The 13,806-nt window shown below is 40.3% G+C and overlaps 1 protein-coding gene across 21 annotated transcripts in view; it reads left to right on the top strand.

The window, feature by feature from the left end:
• Positions 1-13,577, top strand: part of DTNA (dystrobrevin alpha) — a 354,043-nt gene extending 340,466 nt beyond the window's left edge. For 11 of the 21 annotated variants that reach the window (XM_055323947.1, XM_055323949.1, XM_055323948.1 and 8 more), the window contains 4 exons: positions 464-553; positions 2,074-2,242; positions 4,595-4,727; positions 12,470-13,577. In XM_055323947.1, the coding sequence (XP_055179922.1) occupies positions 464-553; positions 2,074-2,242; positions 4,595-4,727; positions 12,470-12,610 (533 nt within the window). In that variant the 3' untranslated portion in view covers positions 12,611-13,577. Of the gene's footprint in view, positions 1-463; positions 554-2,073; positions 2,243-4,594; positions 4,728-6,634; positions 6,684-6,773; positions 7,636-9,815 lie in introns of those variants that run through there. The other 10 variants (XM_055323968.1, XM_055323967.1, XM_055323965.1 and 7 more) reach the window with 4 other exon arrangements.
• The last annotated feature ends 229 nt before the right edge of the window (positions 13,578-13,806 follow it).

The raw sequence follows: 13,806 nt of genomic DNA, 5'->3' as shown, positions 1-13,806 counted from the left end.
GAGGATGGAGATCAAACTCCCATGTGCTCAGCTACCAGGTCATGGCTGAAACTATAGCAGCAGCTGGCAAGGTGCAGTTCTCTGGGCAAAACCAGACCTTACATCTGTGTCAGTTTTTCTAAGAAAGGTACCCAGAGATATTAGTTTGCCTGGGACCCTACCGGTTTGTGCCAGGTCACCCAGTCTTGTTATCATGCCACCCCCTTTCACTTGCAAACTTGTCCCAATTTGTATAATAATGAACCCCTCCTTCATCATGGCCCTGTCTTCTTACATCAGAGGCCACTGTCCTAAGTACAGGGTATTTTTTCAGAAAGTGAAGCAAAGCACTTCTGAAAAGGAGAAGTCTTGGAAGTTTTCTTTCCTCAGGATATCAATATAAGTGGTAAATTGCATAAAAATTTGGGGAAAAAATAAGAAAAGCTGTGATTTTTTTCAAATGATCATTTCTTCTTCACTCAAGGTTCAAGAAGAAATTTAAGAAATGACTTACTAGTAGCAGCAGATTCTATCACTAACACCATGTCCTCTCTCGTGAAAGAGCTGAATTCTGGTGAGTTCCTGGTCCCCTCTCATTTGTCTGCTCATTTCAGAGGGACCCATAACTGCTAGGGGCCTCTTTTAGAGATCTCCTCACTGTCAAATAGAAAAAGATATTTTAAGGCACCTGGGTGGCTCAGCCAGTTAAGCATCTGACCTCAGTTCAGGTCATGATCTCGGGGTCCTGGGATCAAGTCCCACAGGGGCTCCTTGCTCAGCAGGGAGCCTGCTTCTCCCTCTGCCACTCCCCCTGCTTGTGTGCTCTCTATCAAATAAATAAATAAAATATTTTTTAAAAAAGAAAGAAAAAGATATTTTAAAGATGAAGATTTTTTTGGTACATTCAGATTTTTTAGTACTGTTTATATTTTGCTGATGAGAAGAATATTAATACATGAGCCAATGTAGAAAGTTTGAAAAATGCAGGGGGAAATAAAAACACTAAAATTGACCTGTGATTCTGGTTTTATAATATCTAGTCTTTGTAACTTGTAATACTGTGATCCAAAGTGACATGATACTAAAGTTATTTTATAAGGTAAATGTTTTATTTATTCATTTAAACTCTGTTCATTTGAAATTCATTGCTATTTGAATGAAGCTAAATTGCAATTTACCTTTGCAATATGTCCAAAGAAAGATCTGCCCAGAAAATAAAGAGCATGACATTGAGACAGACTCTTTATTCTGATAATACTACACAGAGTCTTTAAAATTTTAACAGCATGAATCTGCAAATAATTATCTTACTGGTACATCTCATCTGTTCCTTCAGCCTACCTTGCAAGATACTTGTCTGACATGACTCTGGTTACAAAGTTTGAGATTATAACAATGTATATCTCAAATATACAATAAATATTAAAATAAATAAAGCCAATATTAGAAATAAATAGAATAGAAATAAATAAATAAAACCAATATTAGAAAAAAATCCTGGATTTAAGTTTCTTAAAGCCTCTATAATAAGAATTAAAGTAATGAAAATTGTTGCTGCTAAACTAGATTAAGATTACCAAACAGGATAAAAATGGCAGTATTAATACATCACGATTAGTGGCATGCCCAAGTGCATGATGACTAAAATGTTACTCTTATTGTGGAAGCTTCAAGTACTATTCATTTATATTCACAATACTTTGAGATATTAAGTGAATGTAATATTTTAGGCTTGTATTTCCTAAATTAAAGTAATATTAAACAAAAGTAAGGGCAGTCCTAGTGAAGGCTTTTGTAGAGAGGGTTGAAACAGAAGTGTTAAGAAATTAAGTCAGTCAAGACGCAAAAATTCCTCATGATATGATTGAGATTAAAAAAAAGACAATACTGTATACCCAATGATCTTCTAGAAATTCATGTCAGTATCAAATGTCATTTTGGGAAAAAAAATAATAATAAATTCACCTGACTTATGTCCAATAACTAGTTAATATTTTATACAGCACAGGTTGACTTATGTTAAGCCCAGCCCTTTATTTGCCAGTCATAAAAAAAATCTAAGTAGTTCTTCATTTCTTCAATCATACTTAATAGAGGTGGGGAGTGAAACAGAGAGCAACGTGGATTCTGAATTTGCACGGACTCAGTTTGAGGATCTGGTCCCATCGCCAACCTCTGAAAAGGCTTTTCTAGCACAAATCCACGCCCGGAAACCTGGGTACCTCCACAGTGGTGCTACCCCCAGCACCATGCGCAGCGATGGGTGAGTATCTTCTGTGCAAGGACATTTCTCAGTAACAGAACACTCCATAGGAAATACAGGAAAATAAAAAACATGGTTGCTTCATTTTTTTATTTTGGAAAGGGGTCATATAGTTTCCTTATTTGCCAGAAGAGGTAGGAGGGTGCTACATAGTGAGAGGTGACGTTCCCCCCCCCCCCCCATATCTGCTATATCCAGAATAGCAGTAACCAAAACCAACCAGTGCCTGTTGAGAGCCTGGCTCACCCAAGGCATGGTGCTAGCTGTGTACAAAATAGTATTAAAAAATCACTCTCTGCCTTCCCAGGACTCACAGACCCGTTCAGAGAGAAGTCACTCCATCTTCTAAATGTGCTGTATTTGCCCTTAGAGGACCAGGTGATATTAGAGAGGCCTCTATTCAGAATGGGTATAAACAACATTATATAAGCAGCTGGAATTGAAATAAGTAAATGTCTAAAACCTCATTATAAAGAAACCCAATCTGGTTGACTCATTGCATTTGTATAAATCTGACCTTTGAGAGGCATTTTGCAAGAGATTTCATCCAATTAGGCTTCTGTAGCTTGACAGCAGCAGAATCAGTGACGTCCCCTCCAGACTTCCTGTGTCCCTGGATCAGCTCACACCCCACGTGGACAGGCCTAGGAAACCAAAGCTGAGAAACAAAGCAAGAGGAACCAGGCTGGACTTGCCTGAGCGCAGCAGGGGAGCCTTCAAGAGAGCAGGGGCTCAGGCAGCTGTTAGAAACATGGCCAGAAAAAAAAAAAAGAAACATGGCCAGAGAGGCTCACCAGAGGGTTGCTGAGGGGTTCACTGAGCATTAAAAACTAGGAAGGTGATGGTGCTTAATGTAAAAAAAAATGCTGCAGACTAGTCTACAAAAATAAACTGGCCATTTTCAGGACCCAAAGAAGAAACTTTTCTGGTGTTTTGGATCTCCATCCAAGTAGTGAGTAGACTAGTAATAATAGGGAACTATAAATAGATGTGGTCGGAAAGCGAGTAGTGAAAAGGCAGGCTGAGAGATCAAAACAAAACAGTTCTAACATAATTTTAAATAGCAGTAGGCTGCTGCTTTTAACTTTAGTTTGCTTTCTTGTCCTTTCCTCTATAATTTAGAATTATTTGATTTGTTAGTTATTCAAAATGGTGAATTGTCATCAGTTTAGTCTGGAAAATACCTGTTTGACTTTTTATAATGAGGCATTAACATGTGGTTACCTAAAATGTTCTCGTTCTAATCCAAAAATCCAAGAGTGTATCTAAATCTACCCCCCACTCCACTGTCCCTGGTATGCTGATGGCAGTACCAGCCACCAGCACAGGCTGGGGAATTGGGGAGGGAAAGTTCACAACGGCCTCACAGACCTATTTAGGCTGGCCCCAAACCTCTAAAAATAATGAGAACATGTCGTACAGATATAAATAAACATGAACAATGGCATTAAGTTCCAACCCAGAAATTTCTACTTGACCACTCTCTTCACTTTAGGAGATATTTTAATATCTGTACTATCTAAACATGTACTGAGTTTTACCCTGATAATATTTTAGTCGTATGACTTAGGTAGTAAATTTATGTTTAGTCTCAGGAAGGGTTTTTATAAACTGGGATGGATAGATGCAAATAGAGTCACACATTAGTGAAGGAGATCATTCTTAGCCATTTGTGTAATGATAGAATTGAACAACTTAGGGGATTTCTTAGATTCACAGCTAGTATAAATTTTTAAGATCAAGAGCTATGGGTTCAAGTATTACTTTCCTGACACTGATGAGCTGATATTCTAAGATTTATTCTACTGTAAAAATAAAGTGCATGGGAAAAATAAAAATAAAAAAAATAAAGTGCATGGGTGCATGTGCCTACATATGTGCAAAACACAAAGGGGGTTAAATTATGAACAAGCGTCCTTAATCGTTATTTCACTAGAGGGCTCACTTTCCTTATAGAAAGTGTTCTTGGATTCTATTAAAAAAAAAAAAAAACACATATTGGGAAAACTATATCCTTTCAAAAGATAAGGCTGCCTCTTTTAAGCCTGATAAACACTTTAAAGGCAACTCATTCCCATAAGCCAGAGGAAAACATAGATGACCAATGGTCATCAGCCTGCTATAGAAAGATTGCATGAGAATACCTTGATTATATCTCCAAACCTCCAAAATTGTTTGTTGTTTTTTTTTTAATTTTCTGTTAGGTAACAGAAGATGTTGAGTTGAAGTGAATTGAAGCAAAGAAGCAAATTAGAGGACTCAGTAAATGGGCCTCAAAACTATAGCTAACACATGAATTCCACTCCTACTTTCAAGATTTGCTCCCAAACACCATTTGTGGTCTATTCCCAGGGTCACAGAAGATGGGGACCCCTATGTGCGGCCAGAGGATGAGAACTATGAAAATGACTCGGTCCAGCAGCTGGAGAACGAGCTCAAGATGGAAGAGTACCTGAAACAGAAGCTGCAGGATGAAGCCTACCAGGTATGGGCACCTGGCCTGGCCCCTGGCCCCCAGCCCCCTGGTAGCTGGGTCTTTTACATTACCCAGAAAATCCATACCTTCTCCTTTCTTCCACCCTCCCTCTCCAGAGTATTCTGATTACATTCCTTACTCCACACATTCTAGACAGTAAAAATTGTAAATACTTCTTAGAGCTATACCGCTCACCATGAATTCTTAGAAATTTCTGATCTGGAAAGTGAAAAAGATCTTGTCACTTTAGTGGAAATACAGTGACTAGCAATCCATACTGCTCCAAGATCATTGGGAAAGATGCTTTTTCTCATAGATTAAAAAAAAAAAAAAAGGATACAGAGAACAGGGCCCAAGAAAACTGAATAGTAAGTATAAATATATCTCCTCCCTTGAATCATTTGTCCTCAGCCTCCCTCATGGCCCACCTCATGTCAAAATAAATAAGTAGGAGGGGATCAAATCTCACCAAGAAATGTGGCAAGAACTGGAGGCTCTGTGTTCAACAGGGTATGGATGGACAGATTTTCATATATATTGGAGTATATTACTAATCCATCCGAGAATTCACTGAACTTCACGCTCACAACCGGGGATAAGTGTAATTAGTAAGTCATCCTAAAAGGGATACATTTTCCCCATGAAGATTGTTCTGCAGTGATTGTCTTGCTTGTATGTTTCTCTTCCCTGTAATTCACAGGTATTTTCTTGAGGTCCTGGAAGTTCAGGGATGTTTGCTTGGTTGAGACCTACTGCCCCCCAGACCCTATGGGATATTTCTTCATGCCAGGCTTTCTGTCCAATGGCCAGATAAGCTTCTTCCACACTCGTAGATGAGCGGCGGCCCTTTCTTAGTGAAGGAAAGAGAAGCAGAGAGAATACATTACCTCTGCTTCTCATATGTTTGTGGATTGTTTTGAAATATTTTCCCAAGAAGAATGTAGTAGGAAAGAAACTGAAGCCTACCAACTCCACCCTGACAATATAAAACAAAAGTTTTGCCTCTTTGGAATGTTCCATTAGCCTTTTCAGTTTAACAACCATATTTCAGAAGCAACTAAAATGTAGGCCTAGTCAATACCTCCCCCACCCCACCCCTGCCAAAAAAAAAAAAAAAAAGAACGAAAGAAAAAAATCAGTGACTATGTACGTAAGACCATGCTTCAACACCAAAGTTGCTGGAAATAGACCCATGGAGAATGCTCTTATTTTGCCATTTCTGGGGCCCAGCAACGGAAGGAAATTAGCCTGGATGAAGCTGTGAGGGTATCTCTGGGAACTCAGGATGGCATTCCTACACGTATTTCATTTGGCTCTGCTGTGTAGAGAGAGAGGGATGTGGTTAAATAATCAATGTTCTGGTTCATGCTCTTAGTGGCGCCTCTTAGGCCTCCCTCTTTGAGCCCATATAAGTTTCTGGATTTTGGTGACAACAGTGACTGAAATTCTAGATTTTTTTTTAAAGAGAGACAGCCATTATGTGTAAAATATTAGATTTTTGTTTATTTCAATGAATTGGGAATTTAACCTTATATGAGTAATGAATGAGGGGAAATTCTGTCAATAGCTTAAGATGTACTTGGAGCTTTTGCCAGCTCTGGTTAATCTTAAGCTCTTTCCCTCCTTTCCTTTCCATGCCCAGTGACTTCAAGGGAAAGGCAAAGAAAAAGTGTAGGAGACCATAGTAGGCCTGTGTGTCCCCACTCAAGACATATGCCCTAGAGAACATTGAAGTGGCTTTTCGTGACTACTCTGTGAGCATATGGTTGCTTGATGGATCAGAATGCTGTTTTCATTCAGTGGACTCTCTCTCTGTGTGTCTTTCTGCATGGCTTCCATCCAAATAATTCACCAGCTTGACTGCATCACAGACTTGACATGTCACCTTTCTTGTTTGTGTCCTTTGTCACCCACAGGTCAGCTTGCAAGGTTGAATACAATATCCTTTTATCACTCTCCTTTCAAGTAAGTACTATCTTATTTAGGAGGAAACGTGGCCACTGTACACTGAATTCTGATAACCAGTAACCTAAATTCACAATCACTCTCTCTTAGGTGTTTCTATGTTCTATGTGATAAAATATCCTCCTTCCCTGCTGATATCAAAGAATCATCCGGCCTATGGAAGCATTTCATTATAATCCAGTGGAGATTTGGGAGACCACCTTGGGAATTGACTTTTTACTCTATTAATTAGGAAAATTGGCACAGAAACTTCTATAACACCAGAGATGCCCCCCAGAAATCCTCTGGGGCGATGACGCCTCATCACCAGTCCCTAAGAGCACCTGAGTTGGCAGCCTCTCTGTCGCTTGAGAAGGAAAAGTCCAGGCATGTTCAGCACATCCAGAGATGGGCCAGCCTCAGAGTTGTGCTGTATTCAGGACCCAGAGATCAAAAGTGAAGGCCAAACCGCATATTATTAAAGAAAACAAAAGAAGCAAAACAGAGAGGAAAACTTCTGCAGCCTTATATTTTTGTGGAATTCAACAAGATACAGCTTAATTTATTTAAAATATCATTTATGTGGCATGTGATTCCCCGCTCCCGGGGACCTACCTACATACATGGAGAAGCCTCAGTAATGTGTTTAATGTAGAGAGACTAGCACCTGACCGGCAGGACCACTTGAGTGGAGGGGTCTGAAGCTTAGACCCTGGACTCTGACAGGCCTGATTTCAAACAGGGGTTCTACCAAACCATGGCAGCGTAAATAACCCTGACAAATTATTAAATCTCTATAAACCTCTGTTGCCTCCACACAACATGTTTCACAGTGGAGTTGTCCTCACTGGGAGGTAGTTTATAAGGAGCTTAACGTGGTGGCAGACACACCATACTTTAATATGAGCACACACATACATGCCTGGCACTATGCTTTACAAGTGATTCAATCTGGGGGAGCTGCTATAGTTATTATGTAAGTGTATGGGACCCTCCTGGGACTCACAACTAGCTCTGTATTTTTTTTTTTAAGATTTTATTTACTTATTCATGAGAGACACAGAGAGAGAGAGGCAGAGACACAGGCAGAGGGAGAAGCAGACTCCATGCAGGGAGCTTGACATGGGACTCGATCCCGGGTTCCCAGGATCACACCCTGGGCCAAAGGCAGCGCTACACTGCTGAGCCACCCAAGCTGCCCTTGCTCTGTATTTTTATAAACTCAGCTATGTGCAGTGACTTTATACACCTTTTGCTACACTGTCTCATAAGTCTAGATGGTTTCTCTGGCTCCAGCTAATGGCCATTTAGCTGCCCCACATTACAGTTCAGAGTAAATACCCCTCTCACCGTCTCTGGCTGTAGGGACCCAAGGACTTGTATCTACTTTGGTGATACAGTCTTTCCCAACCACAACCACACTTATGGAATCCCATAAGTCTATAGTACAGCTGGTAGGAAAGTCAACTCTGGCTGTTAAATTGAAAAAAGTATATATATATATATATATATATATATATATATATATATCACACACACATATACATATATATATACATATATATATATAAAATGACAAATCAACTTGCACAGAATATATCCTAGCTCATGCATTACTGACCTCCGTCCTCAGGTTAGTATGAAGCAGGTAGATATCATGGCATAACTGCTGTTAGGAAATATACTTTATGAGCAATGAGGCCTTTTTGGTGTGAAAAGAAGGACCTAACTGACTACATTGTAGTCTCTGTCCCTTGGATTTGAGAATGCCACACCACGTGCATTTATTATGACCACGGTGAAAAAAATTCCCAGGAGCTGTTTCTGAAAACATCGACTCCTGTTATAACAAATCTAGTCCGAAAGAAGCAAGCCTTTAAGAGCATTTTTTTTCTCTTAGTGCCAGCAATGGGATCATTTCTATTCTGCATATTATTTAAACATCAGTCACTAGTTCTTAGAAAAATATTTTTTAAACAAACTAACGAAATGTCCTTGACATAAACTCACATAAGAAGTGACATTTGGTTCTTCTACCTAAAAGCCAAAGATTTCAGTACTCTAAAAGTTCGTAGGCCACTGTTTTAATCTTTTGTTGTCAGTTTGACAGTGGAAAACTGAAACCATTGTGGCCTCTGCCATTTACTACATCATGTACCTATCAAGCTGACATTCCACAGGACTCTAAACAAGAATTAGGGGAGGATCCTAATTCTCAAAATCTAAACAAGAGCCTGTCACTGGATCAGCCACTCAGGCAAAATGTATTTAAAACTTTATGGGTCAATCTAGAAGCCAGTGGCTTCTCATCTGAAATCTTGGAACAGTTTGTGCTACTGAGATCGATTTGTTTGGGCTTTCTGATCCTGTGGCAGGACCAGAAATTGCCCCAGAGCTCTGATCTCTTATCCAAGGGTCCAGAAGCCAACTTCAACCCTGCAAGTCAATTAGGTGTCCACCAGAGCAGAGCCCTACATGAGTAAGGGACAGATGGTGGGACCCCAGAGAAATAGAAGACCCTTCCTCTGCTCAAAAAGAACTATTTAAAGATAAGTATGCACTCACCAGTTCAGGAGCGAATAGAGGAAAACCTTGCCTTTCAACTAGCCTCTTTGGAAGAAATATAGTGTATGTAATATTTAACACTAAATTCAAGAATCCACCAAAATTCCATTTTGGCAGACTCAAATCTTGAATTTGTTTTTTTTCCATCCCTCTCACCACATGGGACACCACTCTCCTTGGCCAGCCACATCCTAACTTCAGAAACTGGAGGCTTGGACAATCAAAAGTGAATTTTTTTTTTTTCTAATTATGGCATCTCAGTGGGAGGTTAGTGGTCTCATTTGCTTGTCAGTTGAGGACAGCACAAATATTTCTGTTTTGTATGCTTTAAGCCTTCAGATGCCTCAAGTACCCATTAAGCAAGAGACTCAACACAGAGGATTCCCATCCTCCCTTTCCAAAGGAGCAATAGCACATGGTGTCCCAGGACACCTGTTCTCAATGGTCGGAGGAAGGGAGGAGAGAGAGTGAATATGTGCGTGTTGGGGGGACGGGGATGATCCTTATTCTCAAAATCCTATTCTCAAAACCCTAATTTAGAGAATAGTTTTCATCTTTAAAACAAAATGACACGTTCCTTATTCCCAGGCAAGCTATAGTCAGACAGATGATGAAGGGAACACGAAAGCTGGTGATGAAGGAGAGCCCCGCACCCACCCACGCAGAGAAGAAGACACCGCCTGGCAGCAGCTTCAGCGCAGAGAGGAGCCGCCACATGCAGCAGCTCCTGACACACCCCTACCCCTAGAGACGCTCTGCCGACTATAGTGCAGCTAACTTTTCATTCTAAGATTTGTAGTTCATAGGTGTGTGTTTTGAGAAGGAAAAAAAAAAAAGACTTCTGATTTCTGTTCAAAGCTAACTTACATCTTCTGTAACATGGCTCATCCCTGATTAGAAACAAAAACCAACTACAGTCATGAGAGAAAGAAAGAAAAGAAAAAGAAAGAAGAAAGAAGGAAAGGAAAGAAAGAAAGAAAGAAAGAAAGAAAGAAAGAAAGAAAGAAAGAAAGAAAGAAAGAAAGAAAGAAAACCCACAGGCTGAAAACCCACGCTGCTGTTACTCATGATGGCAGTATTAACAAGCATTTTAAACCTTTGCACATGATATGGAACCTGTTCAGTTTACAATGACAATACTGTTTATAGCTAGAAGTTTGATTTCTGAATTCTTTGAGATTTTAGCGAAACAGTTTATTATACACTGTACATTTTTTTCCACAGCAATTGGAAAAAAACAACCACTTGCAGAGCCCTACATGAGTTCACTAACCCCGAAGAACTTGGTACCTGAGTGTACAGACTCAGGGCCTAGAGGCCAAGAAGGGTCCTTGGCCTGAACTGTCTGCATTTGTCTTTAAGTCTCTATGAGCAGTGACTTGAACCAATCACACCAGGATAATCCAGTCTTTGGGGCTTCTTTCCAACTTGGGGTTGTTTTCTTTCAAGATACTCTAACAAATCAGCCATAGAGTTTAGTGTAAATATTTTTTCCAAATAGATATCATATTCAAAACAAAAGGCAACATTCAAATTATATAGAATCTAGTTTTTAAAGTCAGCACAGATCTTCTTAAAAACTGTGAACTATGTTTTGAAATACTTGTTGCTAAAGCTGTTTATAAACCACAGGTGCCATAAGATCCCCAAACGGACTCAAGTTATCTCTGCTCTTCCATGGGCTCGTTCCTCTCGTTTTAGCTTTAGGGAGCATGTCTAACCACACCGCTCATCCACAAGTTCCCCTATCAGGTTGTCTGGAGGCCTTCAGCTTTAAATGTACAGGCTTAAAGTGCGCTTGCAAATGCTCACTCTCCTTTTATTTCTGAATGTTTATTGCCTTAGCTGGCTACCTGGTGTTCTGCATGCAGCCTTCTGTGGTCATGTGAGAGGAAACAGGCTCTTCTAAATGGAGTCGGGATTTTGCACTCAGTGAAAAGCTGATGTTGCAAAAGCACTGTCGAAGAAGGAAGAATGAAAGCCTCTGTTGATGGTCCTTTATAATGGCCCTTGTCAGGAAGCGTTAAAAACTTCCCTTAGGGATTCTGGGGAAATGAAAACATAATCTACTTGTTTCAGGATTTGATGAAATAAAAATCCTGCAACATATTGAATATGTTTTACTTAAATGGCAGCTTCTCTGGAATTCCTGTCTCCTTTAAAAGAAAGTAGAGAACGTCTAGAACAGTGGCTCTCAAAATGTGCCCTGGACCGGCAGCATCAGCATCACTTGGGAATTTGTTTAGAAATGCAAATTCTTAAACCCCATCCCAGGCCTGCCGAGTCCCAGCCACCTGTGCTTTAATAAGCCCTCCAGGTATTCCTGGTGCCTGCTGAAGGTTGAGAGCCATTGCTTTAGAATAAAGTTGCATAGTAAAATCTCTAAAAAGGCCATATTCAGAATAAGCAAGAAAGGTTCTGAGTCAAACTCATGCTTCAGCAATTCGATTTTGCTTCCAGGGCTGGCAAAGAACTTCTTCCAGCCATGTGTTTGGTAGTTGGTGTGTGCCCAACTGAGAAGACATCCTGACACCTTCCAGATCCCTCTCTGGAAGGTTCTAAGTTGTTCATGTCTCTGCATTTGGTCAGAAACCAATGTCCTTGGCTGCCCTTTGGAACAAAATTGTTTGCCTTGGGGATAGTAAAGCCCTCCGCTGGATAGTAAGAAGCCCATTCTCTCCGTTGATGTGCTTCATCATACTTCCCCAGAGAAGCAGCCTGACAGATGTCCCTGAGGACAGGCTGACACCAAAGTGGCACAACTGCACAGTTCTCAAATTTCTTTGCACAGATGGATTTTACTAGGAGTTTTGTTGATTTTATCTTAATGTTCATCTCCTTTCCACTGCCCATCCTCTGTGAAACCATACCTCTCTAGATGAAGTGGGTGGCCCCTCGTGCCTCATACTCAGTACTTAAAACCACTACATCTCAGCTACCTACATTGCTGTCAGCTCTAACTCATAGCCAGGTAGTTCTTGAACTCAGAACTCTGATCCTGCAAGTGGTGTTCAGCCACCTACTGGACTGAGCTGACATCTGTTGTCACTTTGTGTTTCTACATCAAAACGCTTGTCTAAGGTTTGAATAGTTTTGCTGATAACCTTCCCCCTTGTTGTAGCTGTCATTGCCAACTTCATGGCATGGTGGTCAATAGCATCGTACAAAGCCATTGCAAGGACTCTAGAAACTGCCGCCAGTGACCAGTCCCTGACTAACCAGCCACCTTTTCTTTCTCTTAGCTCCACGTCAGCACTGAGACCAGACTCAAGCACCCCTGTCCTGTAACCGAGACAAAATGGCGTGTATTGTTTTGGGGTTTTGTGGTTTGGGGTGTGTTTCTTTCGTTGGCTCTCCAAATTTACTTCTGGGGCCTGTTCTAAGTGCAACCCAGTGGGTTTCACCTGTCCTGTCCATGAGATACAATTCTATCTTGCGGGGGTGGTTTCTTTCTTGTTCCACAATGAATTGCACATCCAGGTTCATCAGAGATGATGGCCTATTAATGAGCACTGGTCTAATATAACCAACTTCCCCCACAGCGCCATGTAGATGGAGGGAGGAAGAGTGGGAGGGAGGGAAGAGGGCAAAATCTACTGTATTAGATTCAGGAATCAGTTGTGGTTGGTCAGGACGCAAGTCAGGGTAAGTTAGGTTGGTCAGAGGGAGATGTACTGGAGATTGTGAAAAATGGATTCTTGAGTGATCTCTATAAGGCAGGGAAGGTTCATTTGTAAGTAGTAATGTGAACTGAATTGCATAAGAGTGTGGCCTTTGTTGTGATATACTATGTATTTTCTTATATGCATGAGCCAAACTGTTGCATCATAATTTAGCACTGATGTCTGCTTTTATTTTTATCATCTTTGTCCACCCTTATTAGTTCTTGGCTGTTAACTCTAGATAGACCTTGTAAATACGGCAACCTTTGGTTGCTGCAATCACCTTGGTTTGAATCCACGCAAGGAGCCACAAACAAGAACTCCACTGTGTCCTCAGAAGAAAGGGCATTTTTACTTTTGAACCAAAAAGAGAAAAAAAAATCAGAAATGTTACATCTTGAGGCTAATTAACTGTAAGACATTTCTAATTATGACTACTGTCATTTGACACCATTTGAAATAACCAATTCAGAGACACTAAAGATTTCACAATCTTCATTGGTATTGTAACAAAACTACTATTGTATGGGGTTTTTTGTATTGCTGTTAAGTATTGTTTTGTGTGTGTGTGTGTGTGTGTGTGTGTGTGTTGGAACCTCCGGGGACATGTTATATTTTGAAGTGATTAAACTATTTAATTGTGTGTCTATATTTTGGAATGGAATTATTTCTTCATTAAAAAATGTTTTTAAAAACACTATATCTGTGTATTTTATTCCTTTGTTGTAACGGACTTTTCTTAAAGCAACACGGAGTCAATCTGTTCAAAGGAGAAAGACAAGGCAGCACATCCAGTAGGAAGCAGGACACATCATTTGAGTCTTAAGCAACTACAGCAAAATATCTCACCTTTCGCTACCTTTGGAGACACACCTTTTTTTTAATGGAAAACCTTGTTGTAATCAAAAGGGGATGAG

Source organism: Nyctereutes procyonoides, unplaced genomic scaffold, assembly GCF_905146905.1.
Source record: "Nyctereutes procyonoides isolate TBG_1078 unplaced genomic scaffold, NYPRO_anot_genome, whole genome shotgun sequence".
Lineage (NCBI taxonomy): Eukaryota > Metazoa > Chordata > Mammalia > Carnivora > Canidae > Nyctereutes > Nyctereutes procyonoides.
The sequence above is the reverse complement of the archived record's forward strand: the minus strand, read 5'-3'. Positions and strand labels throughout refer to the sequence as shown.